This window comes from Chelmon rostratus, chromosome 15 (assembly GCF_017976325.1).
Source record: "Chelmon rostratus isolate fCheRos1 chromosome 15, fCheRos1.pri, whole genome shotgun sequence".
Lineage (NCBI taxonomy): Eukaryota > Metazoa > Chordata > Actinopteri > Chaetodontiformes > Chaetodontidae > Chelmon > Chelmon rostratus.
The window spans coordinates 23831922-23857110 of record NC_055672.1 but is presented as its reverse complement, the minus strand read 5'-3'; the positions used below and the strand labels follow the sequence as shown (position 1 = coordinate 23857110).

The 25189-nt window shown below is 40.6% G+C and overlaps 2 protein-coding genes and 1 long non-coding RNA gene across 3 annotated transcripts; all 3 read right to left on the bottom strand.

Annotated features, from left to right (window-relative positions):
- Positions 1-8131: 8131 nt before the first annotated feature.
- Positions 8132-14570, bottom strand: LOC121618842 (protein YIPF7-like). The gene is made up of 6 exons (XM_041954470.1): positions 14542-14570; positions 12684-12818; positions 9732-9877; positions 9330-9475; positions 9067-9248; positions 8132-8392 (listed from the first exon to the last, which is right to left on the bottom strand). The coding sequence occupies exons 2-6, from the start codon at positions 12803-12805 to the stop codon at positions 8230-8232; spliced, it is 759 nt and encodes a 252-aa protein (XP_041810404.1). The 5' UTR covers positions 12806-12818; positions 14542-14570; the 3' UTR covers positions 8132-8229.
- A 7232-nt stretch (positions 14571-21802) lies between these two features.
- On the bottom strand, positions 21803-22223 carry LOC121618592 (protein unc-13 homolog B-like). The gene is made up of 2 exons (XM_041954112.1): positions 22078-22223; positions 21803-21983 (listed from the first exon to the last, which is right to left on the bottom strand). Exons 1-2 carry the CDS (start codon positions 22218-22220, stop codon positions 21803-21805), a joined length of 324 nt encoding a protein of 107 aa, XP_041810046.1. The 5' UTR covers positions 22221-22223.
- A 550-nt stretch (positions 22224-22773) lies between these two features.
- On the bottom strand, positions 22774-23747 carry LOC121617950. Its single transcript, XR_006007425.1, has 3 exons — positions 23703-23747; positions 23519-23575; positions 22774-22857 (listed from the first exon to the last, which is right to left on the bottom strand). It is a non-coding gene; the product is annotated as an uncharacterized LOC121617950 (long non-coding RNA).
- Positions 23748-25189: the final 1442 nt, after the last annotated feature.

The following is a 25189-nucleotide window of genomic DNA, read 5'->3' as shown; positions in this document are numbered from 1 at the left end:
TTAACATATTTCATCTTCTCGTATGTGATCTAACATAAGAATAATATTTTAGGATTGCCACACACCATCGCAGTGTTATAATCCTTTACCAACAGTTTGCACTGTAAATGCGAGGCCACTGAGTATGAAAATACTGCTGTTAATGAATACAATATCCACCATATGTGTTGTTTTTTAACAGTAGGATGTAAACTCCCTGCAGGTAGCTGAACTCCACAATGTACATAAAAATACAAAAGACATGACCTCCGTGTCCTTAATGATAGTTACAGCTCTGAGTGTGTGACTATTAAAGTGAAATACAAGTGATAATGTTCAGTTTTTCAGAGCCACAGCAGGGCTGAAATAATCAGTGTGTTGTTTGTTCCATGACTTTAGTCTGTATACTGATGCAACGCTCCAGAAAGCCCTCAGAATTAGAAAGTCAACTTAACTGATTCACACTACATCCTTGGGAAATTAAACATGAATACTGTATAAAACTGCTTCAGGGAACAGGCGGTTTAAAGCAGATTAAGCAGGTCTCCCTTGCAGTGAAAAGTGAATCAGTTTTGTCATGTGGAGCACACTGGCTAATGATGGGTTGCAGTGCACCAAGCGGAGAACCCCATCAGGCCGTGCTCTGGTGAATGAAAGGTGAGCAGGAGCAAGTCTCTGAGAGGAGAGAGCCCATAAATCATCTGGAAGAGTTTAGTGTAAAGTAGCAGGAGAGGCGGGGGCCCAGGGAGCACTTGTCTTCAGCCTACTGCTTGGCCAGAGGGATTTGTTTTCTTTAACCAATCCAAACAGTGAGGAGAGGAGAGACTGGGCCTGCTCCTCACAGTCCCACCGTGGGACTGTCCTTTCCTTTCCCTCCTCTTTCTGTCAAACATACGCACATGTTCCCTCACATATTCTCTCTTTAGGCTTGTGTATTTTCACTTATATAAACACTCTTTGGCTATTGTTTATGCTCTCACTTCAGCTAACTGTCTTCTTTTCTCAGACTATCAAACTGTGAATGTAGGATCAGGCATGTTGCATACTTACATGGCTACAAGTCTTTAAGCAGAATTAACCAATTAAAGGGTTATGTTATGGTTTAGATTGCACAGGGTTAGGGCTGAGGTCAGGGCGACACTTAGGTTAGGTTCTGCCAATCCCACCAAAGAGTTACAGCCTGAAAAGAAGTTCTCTTTGAGAGTTTCTTGCAACAATGTACCCTGTGAAGTACTTCAGCATGTTCTGGGGTTCCCAGCTGTTGCTGAAACTTTTGGGGATTTCACTTTTAAAACTGTAAAATGAGATTTGTGATCACCTCAACTGTACATTAACAAGGCAAGAGAAATTACAGATTATAAAACAAGTGGCCCAGATCCAGGACCACCATAAAGTCATCTCCCAAAGGTCTGATTCAACAGTGGAGCAGTTCATAAAATACATAGGAGGTGAAATTTTTTGAAACTTTGCACCCACCTGTAGGTTGTTAAGAAGGCTATCATCCAATGAATTTCTGTTGGCTAGTTGGCATATTACTACAAGCTTGAATGATAACCACTTCCATTTTTCCCCACCGGTGTATGAAGATAGTGAAGCTTTCTTTGTTTAGGTTTGAAATTGAGTACAAGTGTGGTGTAGACACATCACTGCTGCACCTGTCTTTTAAGCCATGCTAAATCTGTACAGAGACTCACAGATGAATGAATTCAACCAACTTTGATGAGCCTCTAACTTTTCTTCTAGTGCCACCACAAGATTGACATTTTTAGATTTGATATTTAACTGTTGGATCGACTGCCATTCCATTTGGTTCAGACATTCATGTCAATGTAATCATTTCGGTCATTGCTTCACTTTTCACCTTGTGCCATCAAGGTCAACATTTTTATTTGTCTAATACATTTCATTTAGGGCCAAAAGCCTCATGAAATGACATGCCCATCATCCCCAATGGTGCTTTATGTTTAGTGCTAAGTCAGAAATATTAGCATGTTAAAACACTAAACTAAAACAGTTTGTAACTGTCAGTCATTCAGTGTTTCCTTATTTAAGTAGTATTCAAACCATTTTTAAACTAAAACCACAGTTGTTCACTATACATACCCAAATCTTAACCAATAAATTTGTTATGTTGGTCAGTGAAGCACAGAGGACGAACAAACTGTTGACAACGCTAGGAAACTATCAGCAACAGCCAACAGTGATTGGTTAGCATCTGGTCTCACTCTGCCTCTGCCTGAACAACTGTCATCGTTTAGCACTCACCTCCACCATCATGAAGTTCTTTGAGCGGTTACTCAAAACTGTCATCGCCTCCTCTCTTCCAGACTGACTGGACTCGCTTCAGTTTGTATACAGACCAATCAGATCAATGGACAATGCCATCGTCCTAGCTCTCCACACTGCCCTCTGGACCTGAGGAACACATACAGTACGTGAGAATACTGTTCATGACAGAGACCTTCGGGTCACTGCTCCATGTGATTGGATACTGAACTTCCTGACAGGCAAATCCCAGGCTATGGAGATAGGTGGCACCACATCCTGCAGCCTGACTCTCCCCATCAGTGCCCCTTAGGGGTGAATGCTCATCGCTCTCCTTTATTCCCTGTTCACGTGTGACTGGTCACCCACAGCTCCAACATGACCATCATTAGCCTGATCACTGATGATGATCAGATGGCCTACATAGAAGAGGTCAGAGCACTGACATCTTGGTGCCATACATCAACCTCCATCTCAATATCAGCAAAACAAACGATCTGATAGTGGACTACAGGGAGTGACACAGAGAAAGACATGCCTCCATCACCATGAATAGGTCTATGTAGGGACTTCCTCTGCAGGATAAGCAGTTTCAACATGGACACAGGATACTCTTTAACTTCCACATATGCAAAATCCTAACCAGCTGACTGCATCACTGCCATTTTCTCCATAAAACAATGAACGTAGCCTCTGTGACATCACCCATAGGTTTCTGACGAGCCATGTGAAGTTCATTGTGGTGGCCCCAGCTGACACCATGTTGCCTGACTCCATCTAACTCCCGGCTAAACCAAATGTGGGCAAAGAGATGCAGCGTGAGTGGAATTGAGACAGACCAAATGAAGCCTGGTTGCTAAAACCTTGCAGCGAGCTGTCATTCAAAGCAGCCACATACTTAATTATGCATTACTTTAAGTATTTAATATAATTTAAACAAGCAAGTTATAAAAAATTCACACTCTGTACAGTTGTCATGTTCAGGGAAGTTAGCTAAAGAGAAGAAAACTTTTTTTTGGGATTGACTTGCTTTTGGAGCCAGCTCAAGTGGCCATTTAAGAATCTGTTGCACTTCCACAATGGCTTGATCTTTCAGCCCCGGAAGTTGCCGATTGATCACTGCCTGGTATGGCAGATTCATGGAGAACCTCTACACCCAGTGGTGCAGGAAAAAGGTCAACAGGATTTTCAAAGACCCCAATCACTCCAGCCACAAACTGTTCTGCTGGTACCACAGTGTCTTGTTCCACACCACCAGGCTCAGGGACAGCTTCATCCTGCAGGCCATAAGGCTGTTGAGCTCATGAATCAATCACGCTTATTACAACATCTGTTTACTCACACAGTACTGTACATCACTTAGCATCTGAACTCCCTCTACAGCTCTACCTGTTACACCTGGGGTGAGGAACCTCCAACCATGGGTACCTGCCCACGAGGCAATTAATGAATACAAAAAGCAGCTCAGATATACAAAAAGATATACAAAACCCCTCTAGACTGCAAATCCCTTCTTATGTGATGAAAGAAATTAAAATAGTAGACTAACACATCCTTTTGGGTCATTATTTTTTTGCTGAAGTAAAGGGCAAGTCATTGTGCTTAGTTTGTAGAAGAAGAGAAGTGATGAAAAAAGCCCCCTTTGAGCTGCTAAACTGGATGAGTTGCAAGGATCCCCGGTCCCTGTGGTCTTCATGTCAAAGTATCCTAAGTACGGTATCCCAAAGAAGTGCATAGCAATGTAGTGTATGAATTGTTGAATTCTGGCTTACGTGGTAAAGACTAGAAAAGCACTTTATAAATGCAGTCCATTAACCATTCAACACCGCCCAACTAGCCATTTTTTGTGCATGGGATTACCACAGAGTTTAATAGCTGTTTTTTCAAGCCTAAAAGAAATGAGTTGTCTCAGTCTCAATCCAAGTGTTTTAGTTATATGCCACTGTATCATACATCAGGACAGTGTGTGTGCACATTCCCTGAAGCTCAACAATGACAGCTGTCATTAATTTCACCAAAAGTGGAGGGCCAAGGAGCAACTGAGTGAGTTTGACTCAGAGTACAGCGATCTGGTTTTCTATTCTGAGTTGCAATGGCGGAGTTACACAAATATGCTTACATCTGAGTTTTACCAGCTGAGGGAAGTAAACAATTCATGGAGATGACAGGAAAACCTGTTTTGGGACTCACTGATAGGAAGTGGCTGTGATTTGGCCTTCATGGTGGACGTTACCAAGAACATAGCTGAGCATCAAGCTCAAGAAGTTTCATGGTCAAAACCAGCTTCTCAGCTCTATGATATCGAATGTTAAATTACAAGCAAAATTAAAGCTGTGGCAAGTGCAACTGCATAGCGTTGTGTAACGTTGTACAAGAACAAAATCCTTCTCAAACATCCAGCAAAACTTTTAGGACAAGAAATGCAAACAAAAGGAACTCAACATTGCTATACCATTTAATGTGGAACCAGCTGACAACCTACACCACAAAATTATTGAGGTGCAAACCAACAACAGGCTCAAAGCTAGGTAAAACAATATCCCTCTGCTAGAGCTCCAGAAACCATATGAATGTCTTGAGGATTTTCACGGAGACATGCTCTGGAGGTTGCATCTCTGTTTGGTCCTCCACTTATCAGAGGGTTGGTGGTTTGAGCCCTGGCCTCAGCAGGCTACATGTTGAAGTATCCTTGAGCAAGATACTAAACCCCAAGTTGCTCCCGATGCTGTGCATCGGTGTGTGAGTGTGTTCATGCTCGTAATGAGCAGGGGGCCTAGCTAACATGTGTGAATGCAGGCTCGTGTTGTAAAGCGCTTTGAGTCGGAAGACTAGAAAAGTGCTATACAGATACAGTCCATTTAGCATCTGTCTGGGACAACCTACTGCAGTGAGCAGTCCTTTTCAAAACTGACTGTTGTGAAGATTTGGTTCTGCTCAAGACTGACTGACCCAAACCTAGAAAACCAGTTGCAATCAGTACCATCATCACTACCATCTGACATCAGATGCCTTGCCAAAGAGAAGCAGTTCCAGCCATCACAAAGGTTAGTGTGATATATGTGTTCAATAATTTAGCATGGCCCCCAAGAATGTTTTAAAAACTGACTCTTGATAGGAAATAGGTTCCCCATCCCTGTTACACACTTCTTTCTATACACCCTTACTGCAGTTTCTATACACTACACTCTCTTTAAGATTGTGTATAGTATACACAATCTTAAAGAGAACCTACTGGTGAGGGAGCATAGCATCACTGACAGCACACTGTATCAAAGTTCATATCAAGTGCATGTATGTATGTAAACACAACAGAGGTGGCAGATCAGGACATGGTCATATGAATAGTTTCTGTGACATTAAGTTGTAACTGTTTCTTTAAGGTATGGACAAACATTGCCCTACTGAATGAAAATGTGTATGGGTCATTCTAAATTACGTGAGAAACAGCTTATTCTGGTTATTGCCAAATTCTTTCCATTTCTTTTTTAATAACACTGTGTCCAGTGCAGCTTGAAATGAAAAACTGCTGTTAGCATCCTTCTGTGTAGCGGCATTAGTAAATGAGCAGTATTGCTGTGTCTCTGTCCAAGTGGCTGTGATGGAGCTCAGTCTTGGTGCCACTATTTGTCTCCTGGACAGAGTGGAAACACAGAACAGAGAGAGATCATGGCCTTAATATTCAGTCCCTCAGAGGACCCTGTCAGATCTTGCAGCACCTGAGGGACTGGATCCACCTGACTGATTGGAATGGGACCCTTAGAAGTTACCCATTGTTAATGTCACCCGAATTGTGTCGACATCCATGACGCCCCCCCTCCCATCCCCCTGCTCTTGAAGCAAGCTGTCTGCAGATCATCAGTGACTCTGGGGTTGTCAGAGTCTGCTCAGACTCCCATACGTCATTGAGGCTGTGTGAAAAATGAGTTCCTTTTCTTCCTCTGAATGGTCCACAACTCTGTGGACTGTGACTGTTAACATCCTCCTCTGTTCACATTCACATCCACAGTGGGTTCTCCTTTTTAATACAAAGCTAAGAACAAGTTAAAAATAGGATAAATACGTCAGAGTTTCTGCAGCAAATAAAATGACAAAGCAGCGTGTTGGAAGTGGTTTAAAAAAATGGAAATGTAACCATATAAGAGCTTTCTGTCAGGTTCAGATCAAGTTTCTGAGTTCATAACCCAGCAAAACATGTGGGACTGAGGAGAAAGGTGTCCTCTATCAGCCGGTGAGAGTGGTTTTGACATTGCACAACACTAATGTTGTGGCTCCCTCTGCTGCTATAACAGGGAATGGCTAGGTAATGGGGCCAAGAAGGAAACCTTTGTCGTTTAATATTTATGGAAACTCTGGAGAATACAAATTAGATTATTATCGCTCCCATCCACACCAACCTGTACGATTGATTATATAAATATAATTGATCATTTGTCGAAATTGGAAAGATCACAGTCCTGTTTTTCATGAGTCTCTTGCTGCAATATACAGAGCTTTGGACAAGGCTTTAAAATGCTGTCACTGGACATAAGGTGGACACTGGGAGATCATTTTCAAATTCCTATTTGCTTTTCTGTACAATGGACGCTGAATATTAGGCTGCCCTCTGGAGGTGAAAAATCGGTCAACCAGTAGCATACTCAGATGAGCGCGGTACACTTCATCCTTTACTTATTTTCCTCTGTGTTTGATCTCATTGTTACTTATGAGTAGTTGGACTGCAGACAAAATATGTATTACTGGGAAAAAATCTCTGGAATTTGGCGGCTTTTGACTGTCACAAATTTTAAATAAGCTGGCATTTTGAATTTAGCTGAGGTGGAAAAGTTGGTGAAATGATGAAAGATAAATGCAACAAACTGCAATGGGATTAGAGTAAGCACATAAATAATGACATACACAAAGCATGTGATTTATTTGTTAAGCTTCCACTGAAGAGGTGAAAAATTTTCTATAAATATATAAAAAACACAAATAATATTTCATATTTCCAAAAAGAAATCTGTTTTTTGGCCTTTAAGATAGTCACTGTAACACTCATATACAGTATCTGGTCTGCAAGCCTCAAGTGCTTGTTTTATCACCGTAAAAGCCTCGTTCAAATGGCAGCAAAAGTGGACGAGTAAAAAGTTGAAATAAGATAATCTAGTCATGGTAACTGCAATACTGAGACTGAGTGTGTTCATATTTGGAAAAATGAATAGTTTGCAACTCATGCAACATGCAAATGATAAACGGATCTGGGTAATGGATGGATGGATGTTTAAAATGTATCACTCAATACAAACAACTGAAAGTCTCGTCACCCCTCTCCTTTCACTATTCCCCTTATTTAAAGGGAATAGTTCAGTTTCTAGTCCCCCAGAGTCTGCCATGATTCACAAGCCAGGCTAGATCCAGATTGTTAGGAAGCGATTAAGGAAAACAGCAGAGAATTTAAAAGAACTGAAGAAAGGTCGACTACAGAATCCCACAAAGTGACACCGGGAACTGTCTGTCAGATTCACTTATTTCGTAAATCTTTATTCACTAAAATCTTTAAGGACAGAATAAATAATTTACAGCGCATCAAGTTATTGTTTTAGATCAGAAGTCACTGTCTCAGTCAAATATCTACCATCTAAGTATTTGATACAACTTCATGAAACAATAAAACAAAATCTAAATAGAACAAAAATGAAATTGAGAATGATTAAATGTATCACACTGTATGGAAACCAGTTTGTATACAAAAATACTTTTCAGCTTTCTTTACATGAAATAATTAGCATACTTGGTTGTGGCTGATTTTAGAGATTCAGCCTGGAGCTCTGTAATATGCAATGATCCACCAAATTCCCACCAAGTGAATGCTTTACATAAACAGAAAAAAAAAGACTTGAGTGAGAACATAACCTCTCTTTCACTTTTCTAAACTAAATAAAAAGAAAAATGAAAGATTGTTGCTTGAATAATGAAGATTTACCTTGAGGTTTTCTCTTGTGATAGTTAAAATACAGTAAGCAATGCAAAAAGTCCATAGAGCAGGGCACATGGGTAAGCCACCAACAGCTGCTGACCCTCCATAGCCAGGGTGGAGATGAAGATCTTGGAGGCAGAGAAACTACACCAACAAATTCCTAACAAGGCCAGAATTTTACCCAGGATGCCCCTGTGAAAACAAAAAGAGGGATTGAAGTGCTTTAACCATGAATGTCAACCTTTACCGAACTCTGCAAGCGTTCATACGCGTTACCTGACCTTATCCTTTGTACAAAGTAAAATAGAGCATTGACAAGCTCATTTACTTATTACTAACGATGCTGGTGCCGGTAACAAAGTTGGTTGCTGATTGTTAAATGTTGACAGTAGAGTCAGGAGTTGGAAGCATGTGTTAAAAGTGCAGCTAATAGAGTTGCAGAAGTGGGAGGAGCTATTTCAAGCAGGTCTGGTTCCAGAAGTAATGGTCCTATTCATTTTTCCCATAGACAATGTTAAGTGACTCACAGTTGGTACAGCATAAACTGGCATGAAACTCTCCTGCTTAAATCATTCATTTTCTCAAAAGGTTAACAACTAAGAAGATGTCTGTTTATTTGATAAAAAGTCAAAGGTACAAGCCTATGTATATATAGAAGTATAGCATATATAGAAATTTAGAAGTAGAAGTTAAGTATGATGCCCAAGGTGCTCCTGGAAAGGCTAGTTAGTGGACCTTAAGTTAATATAATTAAGTCAAACTTTTATTCCCAAAGTCTCAAATGACTTTTTATGCTTAAAACACTTTGACTTTTAAAATCAAATAAGTCACAAAAGAAATAATACACAACCACTGAATAGACTTACTGTAAAGAATAGAAGACTGCGAATGCAGAGAGCACCACCATGGGCAGGAGGCAATAGCCCAGGACACTGGCCACACAGCCATAAGACACAGCCGAGGAGCTCATCAGACTCAGCAGAATGTACATCCCAATGCAGGCGGTAACACTGGTCCCATAAATATAACCAAAGTGAGCTTTCCCTGCCTGAATGTGAGAATAAATAATTAGAGGCTTGTTATATCTCACCATTGGTTTGAGACAGGCAGTAGCATGCTAGTAACGCACCATCATTAAAGTAACCCCCAGTGCAATGCAGAAGATGATTGGGCCGGTCAGGTCAGTTTCATTCATAATGCTGCCATCTGCTGGCTTAAAAGGGTTCGACACTGTCAGTGCCTTCTGCCAGATGTGGTCTAAATTGATGCCAAGTTCTAGACAATTAACAGAGAAGTGGGGGAAAAAGAAAACAATCATTTGAAAATCCGATGTTTGTATGTTGTTTGCATGCAATGCAAAAATACTCCTCCTGGTCATCCACTAACTCTTTCTGATTGTTAGCATTGGAGTGAAGTCCCAGTGCCATGTGGCTTTTATTTGGAGTGTGAATAAATGTATGAATGTAGCTTTCAGACGGGAGTTGATTGCCAAGCAAGAATCTAGTCAAAATGAAACAAATGATCTCTTTACCCTCAAGAAGGGGAGGTTCCTCTTCTGGGTAGTCTGTTCCTGTGCTTCCCACAGACCCATCAGGCATCACAGGTTGGTAGAACTGTCCAGTGCACTGTTGCTCCATGGAAGGATCCAGAACCTCCGGCATGAAAGCCTGTGCTCCACTGATAACAACACAATTGCAAGAAAAAATATTCACGTAAACTCTCACTGAAAGAGTATGAAAGGGAATTATGATAATGATATATGTACTTTCAGGGTTAAAAAAAACTCCTTTGGTTCTTGGTGTCATCCAGCTGCAATTTTTAAGTCATTCCTGGATTTATTTGGTATAAAAATGAAGCTTTCAAGGATGCTCTTTTCCAAAACCTATCTATGCCTGCTTTTAATTCACACATTCCTACATCTCCCGGAATGCCTTTTGCAGGCCTTAATGACGAGGCCATGTTCACATGAAGAGTCACTATATGATCAGCAAATTTTCACCATAAAGTGACAGTGAAAAGGGACTATAAGATTAATAAGAATAAGATTAACACCCCAAGACTAAATGCCAATGTAAGGCCAAATGAAAGTGAATTTCTTGATATATTATTTAAGAAATAGAATGAAATCATCAATTAATATATTTTGGGTGCGTTGGTGGCACACTTAGTGTCATGTTACACCACTTTTTACTTTAGATGACGTCTGACGATGCGTCGTACAAACCAGTTCGTTTCAAGCATAGTGGGGCTTTAAGTTTGAAAGTGAGCTCTGGGGTGGTTTAATGACTTGTTCCTCTGACAACAGATCCAGATTCATTTTAAGACCGCTTCATAAAACTGAAAAATGCATGTGTCTGTCAAATGATTAACTATCAAACCTAGCTAACTCAGATGTCCACTCATGAAAAATTGGCCTATGAACAAGTGATCATCAAATCGTTCATTGTTCTGGTCAACAAGCCTGCAGGCTCCTTAGACATTGTGGTCAATGTGGAATCGCTCTTCATTAGATAAATGGTGACATGAACAACACAATACAGTGATTCTAAAGTGTGTGTGTCGGTGCTTGTAGCAGACATTACTGTGAATGTGAAAGACTCTCTCACTCAGTTGTGTAAGTGTCTCTGCCCAGCTCTGCATCCTCAGTATAGCTGCACTTTATGCCTCAATAAGTTTTACATTCAAGTCCCAGAACCAAGAATCCATTTTTCTGGGAAATGACATCAATATAGACAAATATAAGTGATGACAGTTTGGTTGTACAAATTCAGCAGCGACATATGCCATTCCTGGCTACCTTATTTACAGTGGAGGAAATAATTATTTGAACCCTCACTGATTTTGTAAGTTTGCCCACTGATTAAGAATTGAACGGACTATATGTTTAATGGTAGATTTAGTCAACATTGAGAGACAGATAATCAAAAAAAAAAAAAAAAAAAAAACAGAAAGTCACATTAAATAAAATTAATTATTTTGTATTTCATTGAGTGAAATAAGTATTTGATCCCCTATCAAAACATTGCTTAGTACTTGGTGGAGAAATCCTTGTTGGCAAGTAAAGAGGTCAGTGTTTCCTGTAGTTGATGACCAGGTTTATACACATCCTCTTTGCAGATCCTCTCCAAATCTTTAACATTTTCAGGCTGTCGCTTGCCAACTCAAAGCTTCAGCTCCCTCCATAAATTTTCTGTGGGATTAAGGTGTGGAGACTGGCTAGGCCACTCCATGACCTGAATATGCTTCTTCTTGAGCCACTCCTTTGTTGACTTGGCTGCATGTTTTGGGTCATTGTCGTGCTGGAATACCCAAGACCCCTTTTTAGTGCCCTGGCTGAGAGAAGGAGGTTGTCACCCAGGATAGCACGGTACATGTCCCCATCCATCTTTCCCTCGATGCGGTAAAGTCGACCTGTCCCATTAGTAGAGAGACACCCCCAAAGCATAATGCCTCCACCTCCATGCTTGACGGTGGGGATGGTGTTATTGGGGTCATAGTCGGAATACATCTTAGTGTTTTACCAATGGTTTTCTTGTTGACTGTGGTTCCAGCTGCCTTGAGATCATTAACAAGCTTCTTACGTGTAGTTCTGGGCTGATTCCTCACTTTTCTCACGATCAGTGATACCCCACAAGGTGAGATCTTGTGTGGAGCCCCAGACCGAGGGAGACTGACAGTCATTTTGTACTTCTTCAATTTTCGTATAATCGCACCAATTGTTGTCACCTTCTGACCCAGCTTCTTGCCAATGGTCTTGTAGCCCATTCCAGCCTTGTGCAAGTCTACAATCTTGTCCCTGATCTCCTTAGACAGCTCTTTGGTCTTGCCCATGATGGAGAGGTTGGAGTCCGATGATTGATTGATTCTGTGGACAGGTGTCGTCCGCAGAATCGTCCATTAAATGCAAATCAATTAATATATATATTTAATGTGATTCTGGATTTTCTTTTTGATATTCTGTCTCTCACTGTTAAAATAAACCTACCATTAAAATAACAGACCTTTCATATCTTTGTCAGTGGGCAAACTTCAGTGAGGGATCAAATAATTATCTCCTCCAATGTAGAAAACGGTCTTGCAACTTGGGAAATTAGTTAAAAATCTTTTTATTTGTGCAGCAGACAGAATATTTTTCATCCAGACGGTTAAAAGAGTCTTTGATGATTCCGGAAATACCAGCAGACTGAAGAGCCGTACGTTGTGTTAAAGGCTCCCTGTGGTCTAGTTTATGTTTACTTTCAGTATTTAAAAAAAAATACAGTCTGTGAATCATAGAGGTCTACAAACATGTTGACTGCATGTCATTCCTGCAAACTTGCATTGTTTACATCTATGTTTGCACCACAGTATTAAAAAAAGTTAATAGGAACCCAGCTTGTGTGTTTTTGTGGTATTATTTTTCAGATAATCGGATGCTTATGTGACTCAAAGGAGATAGAAATACAGGAGAGGCACAGTCTAGGGCTGTCCTCTGAATACTTACTCATCATAATAAGCAGGGCTTGTGGAACTGTAGGTATCGTAGTAGGCCACAGTGTGACCCTGGTCATCTATGTAATATCCTGTCTGGTAGAAGTCCTGCTCACTCTGCTGGAAGTCCCCCATGCTATGAACAAAGCTGCGACAAAATAAGATGCAACTGTAACAGAAACAGAAAAAGTCCTGCTTCATTAGTGTTAAGAAAAGAACAGAGAGGCCTTCAGCAGGGCCTTGGAAATCACCCTGGAGTTAATCAGCTCAGTGACTCTAAATGTAAAATATTTGAGCCAGTGCCAAATCTTTCGGAACTTCAGAATCAAAGTGGGGCCAGGCCTGTAAATGTGCGAGTCTGCCCCTCACTTACTGGGTGAGGAAGTTGGTTGGTTGAGTGTTGCACTTTCAAAATAAATAGACATGAACAGTCCTGAATTACATCCTCAGGAGGCTATTACAGCGATGTGTGGGCAGCCCTCAAATACATCCTGAGGATGCTTTTAAGCTTTGTTCACGCTCAGAGGAAACACCGTTGCACAGGTTCCCGCAGATGACAAAAGAGCTATTAGCAAGCACAGAGGCTTTTGTGTTTAACACACTATCCATCGCGGTATTCTCTGAAACAACAGGGGGGATTTTTTTTAACCAAAGGTGGGAGTAAGTCAAACATGTGCAAGTCAAAAGCTACTCCCAAGTCTAAACTTCAGCTCTCAAGCAAGTCCCCCAAGTTACTGTGGTGACAAGGAAAAGAGAGTTTTTTCAGCATAGAACTAACAGGAGGTTGCCTCCAATGATGACAAGTGAGGAAAGCCCTGCATCTGGGGGAATCTCTATTGACTCTTGTTTTGAGTCAATAGCTCAACAATAAGCAACTCAACAATAACTTGTTTGCCATTGATAAAGAAGATTTGGCAAATTTTTAATGGGTGCAACCCATATACTCAGCTCTGCTGCTAATTCCACAAATGCAAGTTCTTCCTTACAAAAGTGGCACCATTTAAAATGGAAATAAACAGGCTTTCCAACAGTATGAGGCTTATTGTCAAGAAGCATTGTTGCAAAGAAATAATCTACCAAACACAAATTTCCTTACTTTTTGTGCTATGTTTATACATATATATATATATATATAAAAACTTCTCAATTCAACTAACCCTCCCAGAACGTAACAGTAAAGTTGGTTTTACTTCCCAAAAACTTAAAAAAGTATGTTCCCAGAATTTTTTGGGAACCAAATTTTGCTAGCTGGGTAACACCTTATGAATCTGACTGATATCTGACATTGTGTGGCAGTCAATAACAAGCCTCCAAAATGAACAATGGAGGATGGGGCTCTGGAATCAGTATACAGAGGTGTGGAGAGTCTTCAGTCCACAAGAGCATGTTGAGCATACTCCAGCCATATACCACATTTCAACCTATTCTTGTTCTTTTCTTCTGTGTCAATCACCTGTCCATCATGTACCAAATGTGCTGTTTTCTCAATAATTCTGATCTTGTTCGTATTGTTAGCATCATTAGCAATGTTAATGATCTGTCGCAGCAATTGCCACAAATTAGCAAAACAATAATGTTAGCTATGATTCACAAGTCAAAACACCTCCTATGAAAAAGGTCTATTCAACTTAAGCTTCAATCCTAATTTTCCTCTCTAGTCATGTGTGCTGCTCAGAGGGCCTAGTTTGGGAACCAATGATTATCAATATAACGGTCAAAATATGTTCTTTGCATTAATATTCTTACTATGCAAAATTATTCTGAAACTGACTGCCTCTGGTTCATATGTAATGTAAAAGAAAAACAGAGTTCATAATTCAGAGCATATATAAGCCACAAACCACGCTTTCTTTGCTCCAGAATGAACTCACCTGTTTGAGTTTACAGCGTGGAAGGCTTCCACCCGGCCACTTCACAGAGCTGTGTGGTGTTGTCAGGGAAGAGAACATGTGAAGCCCAGTCTGTCAGGATATTCTATTAATAGTTGGCTATATTTAGACTTTGTCTCACAGATATGACAGCTCCTCAGTGCCTCCTGATTCTGTTTTGACAAAGTAAAACTGCAAGGTCTCTGTCTATGTGTCTTTATTTACTTAAAGCATCAAGTATTGTCAAAATAAAGTTGACATATATTATATACAGTGTGAAAGACACATGAAGTGTTCCCAAAGACATTTTCACATCGCCCTGGATTTACAATTTTTAGAACATTATATTTTTTTATTTTTTGTTTTTGTTTGCATTGCTGAGCAAGTCTAACCATAGCCTCCTTATTAGACTTGGATTCAGTGGCTCAGTGTAGTACTCTAATTCTACTTTAAGGCAGCAGTCTGAGGGCATGATTTCTGTTTGTGCAATAGTTAAATTGACACAGTTGTGTTTTTGCACTGATCAATAAAACAATGAAACATGGTTTAATTGAGATTCCTGCAAAGTTATAAGTCTGTAAAAAAAAAAAAAAAAAAAAAAAAAAACTCCAAAAGTCTAGTTCTATAATCTTGGCTATGGCCCTGCCTCAAAGGTTTCAATGCTGCATTTGTAAAAAATATGGGAAAACCAAACACCAAATAAATAAATTACCAAATAACAGATTCCTGAGAAGTACAACCGAACAACATCCACCAATCATTAGCTGAACGAAACACTACTCTCTAGTCGTACTTGGCAGCGATTATATGCTGCGGCAGTGTGCAATGTGTCATGCGTTGCAGCAACGTTGTGCAGCACTAACTCTCCTGAACACTTCTTCAAGAGCCGGAAACAAAACAAGTCAATCATGTGATTTCTGCTCGTGCCTTTTGTCCAGTATGTCGCTGTTATATGTTAAGTCAATCAAATAAGGATTGAAAGAAGGTATGTGAACCCATTTGCTGTTTTGATTTGTATTGTTGTTTTATATGTTATGAAGCTTGAAAATTCATAAAATTCATTCAGCGTGCACAGGCATTTTTGAACAGCTGGCCAGGGGCGGGTCCAGAGTATTTTCTGGTGGGGGGCACAGGGGGTGACAACAATAAATCTGGGGGGGCCGCCCAAAAGTAACAAAAATGAAGGCCTCTAACTTCAATATTACATTGCTTATGTGTGCTTTATGACAGAAATATAGAGAGAAAGGCAAAAAAAAAGGGGAGGAAGAGGAACAGAATAGGGAGAAGAAGGAGAGAAAAGGGCAGGAAAAGGAGGAAAAAGAGGAACATAAGAGAGAGAAGGAGAGGAAAAGGCAGGAAAAGGAGGAGAAAGAGGAACAAAAGAGAGAGAAGGAGAGAAAAAGGCAGGAAAAGGAGGAGCCAGAGGAACATAAGAGGGAGGAGAAGGAGAAAAAGACAGGAGAAGGAGGAACACAAAAGGGAGGAGGAGGAGGCTCCCAAACAAGACCTGCTCACTCGGCTCTGGTGGTGGTGGAAGCCAGCAATGGATTCGGGATTGACATTAAAAGAAAAACAAAAAAAAACAACAGTAATACCTGATGATGGAGAATGTCGTATTTAGTTGCTCCCAAGGCTCAGAAATTAAACAAAATCCAACTCCTCCTGTATGCCGTGGCGTGTGATTGCCGTGCTTGGACGTACAAAATAAATTTCCCATTAAAATACATTAGTTTGAAATCCGTTCTGGGTAGCACGAAAAAAGTGAGGATATTGTGTCGGCACGCACGAAACAATAGATTAATTAACGTGACAGTTTCACAACTTTCTGTGAGACTGGGTTGTGGTCTCGAGGCTCAGAGGAGACACATCGTGACTGAGATTGAGAGAAGCTTCATGGAGGAGCGATACATCAACCGCAATAGTAAGTTTCACACGTTCACATCAAGTTTCATACAAGTGTTCATTTGCTCCTATTGATACACGCTCACTTCTCATTGTTTCCATTGATGTCTGACAGCTTTCCAGATATTTCTGTTTAATCAGCAAATGGATTCACGTTAGTCACATGACTCCAATAAACTGTTCAAATCTCACAAATTTACAGAAATACTTCCCAAACACTTTGGGAAGAGGTAAATGTTCAGATGGATGCAACTCTCATGTCTGTGCTTTAGATGGTATGTCCACATTTTTCAGAGGTGGAAAGTAACTAAATACATTTACTCAAGTACTATACTTAAATGTAACTTTCAGAGGCTTGTATATTACTTGAGTATTTCAATTTAATGCTATTTCATACTTGTACTCCTCTATAATCTGCAGGGAAATCTGGCACTACTTCCTCCACCACATTTATTTGGCAGCTTTAGTTACTAGTTACCTTTCAGATTCAGATGATTGATATAAAGAATATTCAACAAAAGGAAAAGAAGAGTTATTATACATGAAGCTACCCAGCATTATATAAAGTAGTTCAAATCGACCCCACTCCAACATTAATGTGATGTTTACACATGAATGACTCAGCAGTTCAAATGAATGACTCAGCAGTTCTAATCCAGTTATATCATATATATTCTTCTACATGATGAGGACTTTTTCTACTTGAAGTATATTTTGAGGTGAATACTTTTGAACTCTTTGGAAGGTTTTTGGTGCAGGACTTTTACTTGTTACAAAGTATTTCTGCACTGTGGTATTTCAAGCTTTACTGAAACAAGAGCTGCATTTTTTCATGTCAATCTCAAACTGTCCTCACAGACTCACGTGGACATTGAACACGTTATTTTCTGTACTGGCTGCAAAGACAAGAGAGACTCCACAGTCCTCATTTTGTATGAAAATGCTTTTGAGGTTGAGCAAACACTAATGTGAAGCTTCAGAAGTCTGAGGGAGACAAATCAAGTGTGTGTCTTCCAAAGTTACAGTCTGTTAGTGCGAGATTTCCTCTCTGCGTCTCCACAGGAACACAAAGAGGGAACTTTGTATAAAAAGCTGCAACTTTGTAAGAGCCATTTGATGTGTGTAACTCAAGGTGCTGAAGTCTCAGATCAGCTGAAGCTGGACTTTGAAATAAATTGTTAGGCAGAATGAGGACGGTGGATTTCATCCTCCATCTCTTACAGTGAAGTTACTTAAAGGAGGGATTCCTTCATGGCAATAAAACAGGAGAATCCGTCACAAACAATATGTGCAGGTGAGCGCTGTTTTAGATTGAAAAATGTGAACCTATCCTTATTGTACTCCATTCTGCAGCAAGGCATTGGTTTACTGAAGCTGTCAATCTATTATGTTTAATGTCCGCGATGCTATTGTGTTGTCGCCCTCTGGTGGTTACCACCTGTTTACCTCTGATAGAGAGGTGATGTTACATCAGAGCATCTAAGTCACTGGCTGTATAGAGTATTGCAAATGTACAGTTGTACACAGTACATGTCCTCTCAATAATAATTAACTGAATAACTGAAAACATGTCTGTATCATTATTACATGAACCTTAATGCGGTCATGATCTCATGGTCCTCTGTCAATTTACCAAAGAGTGGGCACAGTGTGCAAAGACTCAGAGACGGAGGAAGAAGAGGAAGGACATTGAGGAAGAGAGCAGTAGAAGCAGTCTGTCTCCACCTGAGGAGCACCTGAGCGAATTTTTACCGTCATGCTGGTAAGGTGGCATGACAAACCTTTAGTTTTTACTCCTCAAGGCCGGCCTGTGCGTCTTTGTTGGCTGCCACTGTAAAACAAAACATAAAAAAGGTGATGGCCGACTAGCACGAGCTAACTAAAACTCCACCAATTTCAATACAATTGCTGAAATAGCTGAGGACAAGCTTTCAGTGTTGGGCTAAAACTATAACTTGCACTTTGTGCTTATGCCGTTATTAGCTGATTCGTATACAACCAAGCAAAAATAGTAACGTTATTCACCAAGTGGCTTAAACTATATTCCATGCACACTCTGTTTCTCCCCCTCTTTTCTCTCGTGGGATGCACAGTGTGGCTGTAAAACAAGTCGCCTTGCACTCTGCTTTTATTGGCCACGCTCTAGATGTATAAGTTAAACTAACTTAATATTTTTCTGTTGTTAAGTGAATGCAGAAATGTTGATTAAAAATTGATATATAGAGTTAACACAGTTTTTATTTTCATGTTGGCCAGCCTCTTAAAGTTAGTTATCAACTAAATAAAACATGTACGTGTAACAAACATATTTTTAACGTGGAAAAAGCTCCTGTTTTTTAGCTTGATTTACTAACCCCATGGATCATTTCTTAGAGTGTGGTGTAGTTGTCATTGCTCAGTTGCTTAGACTGGGAGTCAGTGAACAGCCCGAGAAAGATCAGGGAGGACATTCACACCCAGCTGCTGGGCTTTTGCCTGGAACCAAGAGAAAGGATCAAGCAAATAAGCAAATAAGGAACATTCATATTTTAGGCTTGTGAAATGGTGTTCACAAATGATTTCTCAGCCTGCAGTTGTTTTATCACCTTTTGTGTGCATGTGAAAAAAAATGTATGCACATATCTGAATGTGTGAATTTGTCAAAAATAAAAAAATAATAAAAAACCTTTGTGAATGTGTAATAAAGTTTTATAGCTGTAGAAATATTTTGAGCATGTGTGAAAATGTTTTGTACACAGAGGTATAATTTGCATGTGTGCAAAAAGTTTTTGTAGCTGCAGAAATATTTTAGGGATGTGGAATTAAATTTTGTGCAGGAACATTTTGAACAGTGTGGTCTCACAAAGTCTGAGCAGTGGATTACAAATTTCCATATATCTGCATATGTGACAGTGAAGTATACAAGCAGCCAGTTTTAAGCACACATTTCGCTTGTTTTTTATGCCACTGACGATCCAATCAGAGGAAGCCAAACTGTCCAACCAGGGGCCAAAAGTTTCCAATTCTGACTCCAGCAAACTCCAGAAGGAAAACTGAACCAGAATGAACCCACTAGAAACTTTTGCCCCCGGACAAAACAATACAATACAATACATTTTTGGTGTACTCGTACTTTTTTGAGTATTTCTAAACTTTACTAATTGTAACTTTACTTGTACAAACTAGCAGCAGGTTAGCTTGTTCGGGTGAGCCCGACATTTTCGTCCTTGCTGTGGACTCTGAGGGTTGTTGGGGTTTCCTTAGTCGCCTTTTCATGTGTTCTCATCTCTTAGAGTTTGTGTTAAGGGCCAGGTTATGTAGACTGGCTAGATACAATTATGTTTAACCATTTGGAGCCGCACCTTCCCTAAAAAGCCATTACCCCCGTCACATCGCCATCAGAAGTCCAGACACACACACACACACACACACACACACACACACACACACACACACACACACACACACACACACACACACACACAAAGGGCAGGAACCACCTTTTCATTCATAAATATTTTATATACAAAATTTTGTTACAAGTATAATCAACAAATGTCACATTAGAATAATGATAACTACATACATTTGATCAATCTTCGTATTTCACAGTACATACACGAAAAAGATCACAATTCTATCTGACTGTGTATACAATAAATACATGCTCTGGTCGTATGCCCTTTTTTTTTTTACAAACTTACAGTTATTTTAAACAGAGTGCAAGAGTTCAGTTGTCACAACAGCTGTGGCCACTGGAAAAAGGTCCACCTTTATGCACTTATAACCCACTGCAGACAAATGTTTGTTCAGTTTAATACAGCAGAACCAACAAAACTCTAAACTACTTTCAGGATTATCTCATCTAAATTGTACCAAACAGGTCCTGTCGAGTATGGAGCCAAAGTGCTGCTTGTTTTGGCAAACGAACAGTAAAATGTGGGACATCTACAATGGCCACATTTGTCCGCAAACAACCCAAAATATGTGAAGAGGGCTAGTTCAACACGGCTCGCTGAACGCTTGCGTTCCTTGGCATGTAGTAAACAGACAAGAGTGTGGAAACCCAGTCACATTTCAGTTCATTCAACAACCTGCCTGCATGTTTTCTTTTCCATCCAACCCCAAGTTTGTAGTGCGCCTTTGGCAATTGGAACAGTGACTGTGCATGCATGGCAAGGCTGTGGTGTCAACATGTTTGCTCTCATCCAATTTAAAACTGTAAAGTAGACACAAAAAGAAAAAATCTGAGAGGTCCTGTTCTGGTCCTCCATAAAGGTGTTCACGCTATTTAATGCCAAAAAACAGGCTGTCAGCTTTTGGTTGTTTCCGTTCAGAGCAGGCTGACAGGTAAACAGTGTTCACAGTCACAGTTTGATACTTGGCAAAAACAAAAGAGCTCAATTATAAACCTCTGACACCACGCCTCGTCAGTGCAGAGAAGCTGCGCTTTGTTCGACAGTCCACAGTCCAGAAGTCCCTCTTTCAACTATTATACCCACAATTCCTCTCTTCTGAAAAAATCTATTCCTCTTTACTATACAAGTCAATGTTGTAGGATGCATTCATGTTATAAGTCCCTCTCAATCCCGCTGAGTATGGTGAGTTGGCCACGTTAGCTATACTGCTTTTTTTTTTTTTTTAAGGCGATGTAATTCCTGTGTCGTATTTTCTTTCTTTTCAAGTTTTCATGTATTCAGTCTGGGAAAAATACTACCAGGAGTTCATCATTAAAGGGCAACACACATTAGCAGCATCTTCTTGGTCTGAGGCATCAGAGTGTGCCACTGTCCTACAGCACTTCACAGCGCAGACACACAGCTGCCTCCTGACCGCTTCCTTTTTCTGTGAGATGTGTCTAGAGCTACAAGTGTCAGCTTGTGTGAAATCAAAGGATGTGGCTCGCGATGCGGCCGGCATGTGTTGCGCTTAATTCTGTCGCCATGTTAAATGAAATACGGGTAACCCATGGTATTTATATATACCCTTGGTATAACGTTGAGTAGTATTGTGAGGTCAACTCTGATGGCCAACAGATGACACATATGTTTGATTTTATCCAGATCAATTTGCTACAGGTGTCAGTCAATAGAATTTTATGATCAACACTATTGTGTTTTTTGAAGGATCTCCTCGATGCTGAATATTATCAGAATCGTTAATAATCTGTGTTCACTTAGGATGAAGATGACAGTGTTCATAAACACCAGATGGAGCCCTGACCCTAAACTCTGACCCTGATCCATGACAGTTTCTCATTTCATCAATTCCAGTGTTTCTGCTGCTCATCTGCCCTCCTCCACGGGACGGGTTTCAGATTTCAGCTTGACAAACTCCCTGGCCACCTGGTCAGCAGGCCGCTGGGACAGGATACGCATCACCGTCATGCCCGTCTCGTCGGTTTGAACGGTTTGAGGGGACACCAGCACACGCAGCTCTTGCGGTCGGCGACGTCACACAGCTGGACCACGGCTATGCCGACCACCCGGTCCGCCCGGCCGAAACAGTAGTCCTTCACCGTCACCTGGAGCTCATAGCATTCTGGGGACTCCTTGCCCAGCACACTGCAGAGCAGAGGAGGAAATAAAATCTAGTACACTGCGCCTTAACACCTCTGGAGCTCATTTAAAGGTATAAGAGTTCAGATTTCAAACTCACAACTGGAAGGCCTCGTTGAACTTTGCCGTCCAGCTGTTGTTCTTGGACTTTGTGGTGAACTTGCCCTTCTTGTCAGCCAGGAAGGGACCAACCATGGAGAGTTCAACGAAAGGCCGGAACATCCCCCATGTCTGCCACTTCATGTCGTTGGCTGCGATGACTGGATGGAGAGAAACCAGGGGAGAGAGGGACAGCACATGGGACGGAGATTGAGACGTTTTTAAAATTCTCGTCGAATAGATTTTGTTTGTGCCCAATTCACACGACTCTTTGTCTGTTTTAACATTCAAAGGACCTGCAGTGACAAAGAGGAAATACTTCTTCCATTGCTTCCCTTTTTAAAGGACCATATTGGAGGTTTTACATGTTTTACAGTGTAAAACTATAAAGTGACACGTTCATTTCAGAAAGGTATGAAAATTAGGTTGCTAAGCCCTGAGACATTATCAACACCACATTAAGTCACCTCTATTAATTCATATATTTGGTAATATCCTTGTTGGTGCTAAATGTGAGTGAGTCGCCTCTGTGCTTGGAAAATGTTCCCTGAGGTAAGATAGTCTTGTGAATTTGTTTTGTTGCTCCTGGTGTAGTTGTTGTCAGGTATGAATCTAGTGTAGTTTTTAATTCAAAAGTAAAGATTTAAAGAAGACAGAGGTTAGGAGTGCAGCAGTATGTAGTATTTTGGAGTCTCACCTCTGACGTTGACTTTGCGTTCCTTCCCGAGCATCATGTCGATCTGCAGAACGGCCTCTCCGATGGGCTTCTCTATCCCCGAGCCTGCAGAACGGCACATTAATATGATTGGCAACATCTTAAAGCTCACTCCCAAGTTTTTAATCTTACCTCGATGTTATGGCTGCTGCATTGATCCACTTTCTTATCTTACATTTCAGCTTTGGGCAAAGTTGTTAAAAACTCCTTTTACTTAGTAAAGAGGGTGATGATGCTAATTTGAAAAGTTAGCAACATTAAAGACACCCCACCATATTGCACACTTGTGTAGTTGGTTTCTGATGAAATGATAATTTTCTAATTTACAGCATCATTTAAAAAGCGCACCAACACACAGCATGAAGCATGTGCTTTGCTGCACCAGGGATGACGAGGAAATGATGCGAAAATACGCAAAATTTTTCACCCTTTCAAAAATGGTGGCGTACAAAGCCTTGTCACTGAAAGCTCTGCAGCTGGAAACGATTAAGAAACGGTTCTACAGTATAATCAGTTACACACCCGATTTTATTAAGAAGTAAACATGCTAAATATAAAAACATAGTGCCTTGGCAGTTAAAGCTCAAAAAAGTACTCAGAAAGCCCTTCAGTTTAATTTCATGAACCTCTAATATTTAGGTGTCTATTATAAGGAACCCTGAGAAGAAGCTCAGTGGTTCCCAGTGGAACCCAAGAAACCCCTCATTTGCGGGTGTGGTGGACTTACCCCTGTCAGGTCGAATCTTCTCATTGGCAGTGATTCTGATGCCCATCCCATCATGCACTGAGAGGAGAGGGACGAGAACAGAGGTTTAGGAAACTTATCAGAGAATTTAAAGCACATGAGGGACATCTGGAAAACCTCTGTGCTGCATATACATTATACGCAGTGTGTGTGTGTCTATGATCACCTTGGGAGTGTTGTGTGGTGACAAAGGTCTTGATGAGAGCATCAGTGCTCTGGGAGTAGAGGGAGAGGGCATAACGCAGTGAAGCCAGTTCAGGACTTTTCTCCACAAACGCCTTCTTCAGCCCGTTTCCTCCTGCATGGAAGTATTGCTGAAGGAAAAGGGAGCAACAGGGTGATGGTGAGAAATCAATCCTCATTGGCAGACAAGAGTTCTTTTTTTTATTTTTATGAACAAAAACATGGCAAAACAAAAAAATAACCACAAAGCAAAGTCAACACCAGAGTCACACAAAAACACAAAATGAAACTTACACTGATGAACACAAGCACACAACACGAATCATGAAGTGTCACTTTATTCTGGAAGAATATATTGGAACAAAAAAAAATGATGGGAAAGCCTCACATCAACTTCTCAAAATTGACCAGTTCTTGCTTGACACGTGGATTTCAGACATATCAATGTGAAGGCCGCCACCTACCTTGATCGTCTCCAGCCCTGCATCGATAATTATACACTGTTTGGGTGTCAAGGTTCCCCGCAGGTTCCCTGCAGCAACCAGAGATCACAGACTGAAATTAGACAGACTTTCCCCGTAAGAGCAATGCTCAAAATAGATACATAAAAACAAAGCAGAAGCAGAATCAGAGGAAATCCAAGCCTTGATATTCTGTGTCACTTGTTTGTGCTCATAAATCCATCTTGATCATAATTCCACAATAATATGAATAAATTTAGCAGACCAATGATCTCTCATCGATACATCTACACTGACTGTGAACTTCAGCAACAGCCTCCTTCTTTAATAGACAGAAGAAACAAATTTCAGAGACTTCTACTCTGTGAGCAGCTCTAGAACAGCAGTTTGTGGTTAAGCTCAACAGTCACTGATGAGGGAGAGGAACACGTCCTGGATTTACTTTCTGCCTTGGAATTTTACCCAGTCTTTAAACTGCCGGCTTTATGCAACCTCCTGCATGATGCATTAACAGGCAGCCACCAGCGACTATTGAGGCCGATGTACGTATGTTTTAAGTTGCAGTTCTTCTAACAGCCACTAATACAGATGCTGAACAACTTTGATGTCACCAGGAAAATGTAAAAGTGTAAAAGTCTTTGGTTTTGGCTACTCGACATTGCAGCAGTAGTAAGAATAAAACTAGCAATATGGGCATTATAATGTCAGAAGTATACTAATATAAATAATACAAATAAATAAATGAATAAAATAAAAATACAAGTAAAAATAAAGTGCTGTTCAATGTGCAAATGCTCTTATGTCAGACAAACAGGGAACAGGCCTTTAGTGTCTGTTGTTGATGAGTCCATGTAGATGTCTTATTAGCTTTGCTGCAATAATTTGTTCCAGTAATAAGATACGATGGCATAAACATACAAGAGGCTTTGCCCCTCGCCCTGCGTGTTACCTTGAGATTAGACAGTCCTTTAGCTGCTGTGAGGAGCTGGGCCCCCTGCAGAGAGGAGGA

Bases quoted from the DNA above. Each gene is read 5' to 3' on its own strand.
- LOC121618842 (XM_041954470.1), bottom strand. From the start codon at position 12,805: ATGGGGGACTTCCAGCAGAGTGAGCAGGACTTCTACCAGACAGGATAT. The intron at 9,476-9,731 runs GTAAAGAGATCA...TTAATTGTCTAG, and splicing joins GGAACCTCCCCTTCTTGAGG to AACTTGGCATCAATTTAGAC. The intron at 8,393-9,066 runs GTAAGTCTATTC...TTGTTTTCACAG, and splicing joins GCAGTCTTCTATTCTTTACA to GGGCATCCTGGGTAAAATTC.
- LOC121618592 (XM_041954112.1), bottom strand. From the start codon at position 22,220: ATGAAGTGGCAGACATGGGGGATGTTCCGGCCTTTCGTTGAACTCTCC. The intron at 21,984-22,077 runs GTGAGTTTGAAA...TCTGCTCTGCAG, and splicing joins TTCAACGAGGCCTTCCAGTT to TGTGCTGGGCAAGGAGTCCC.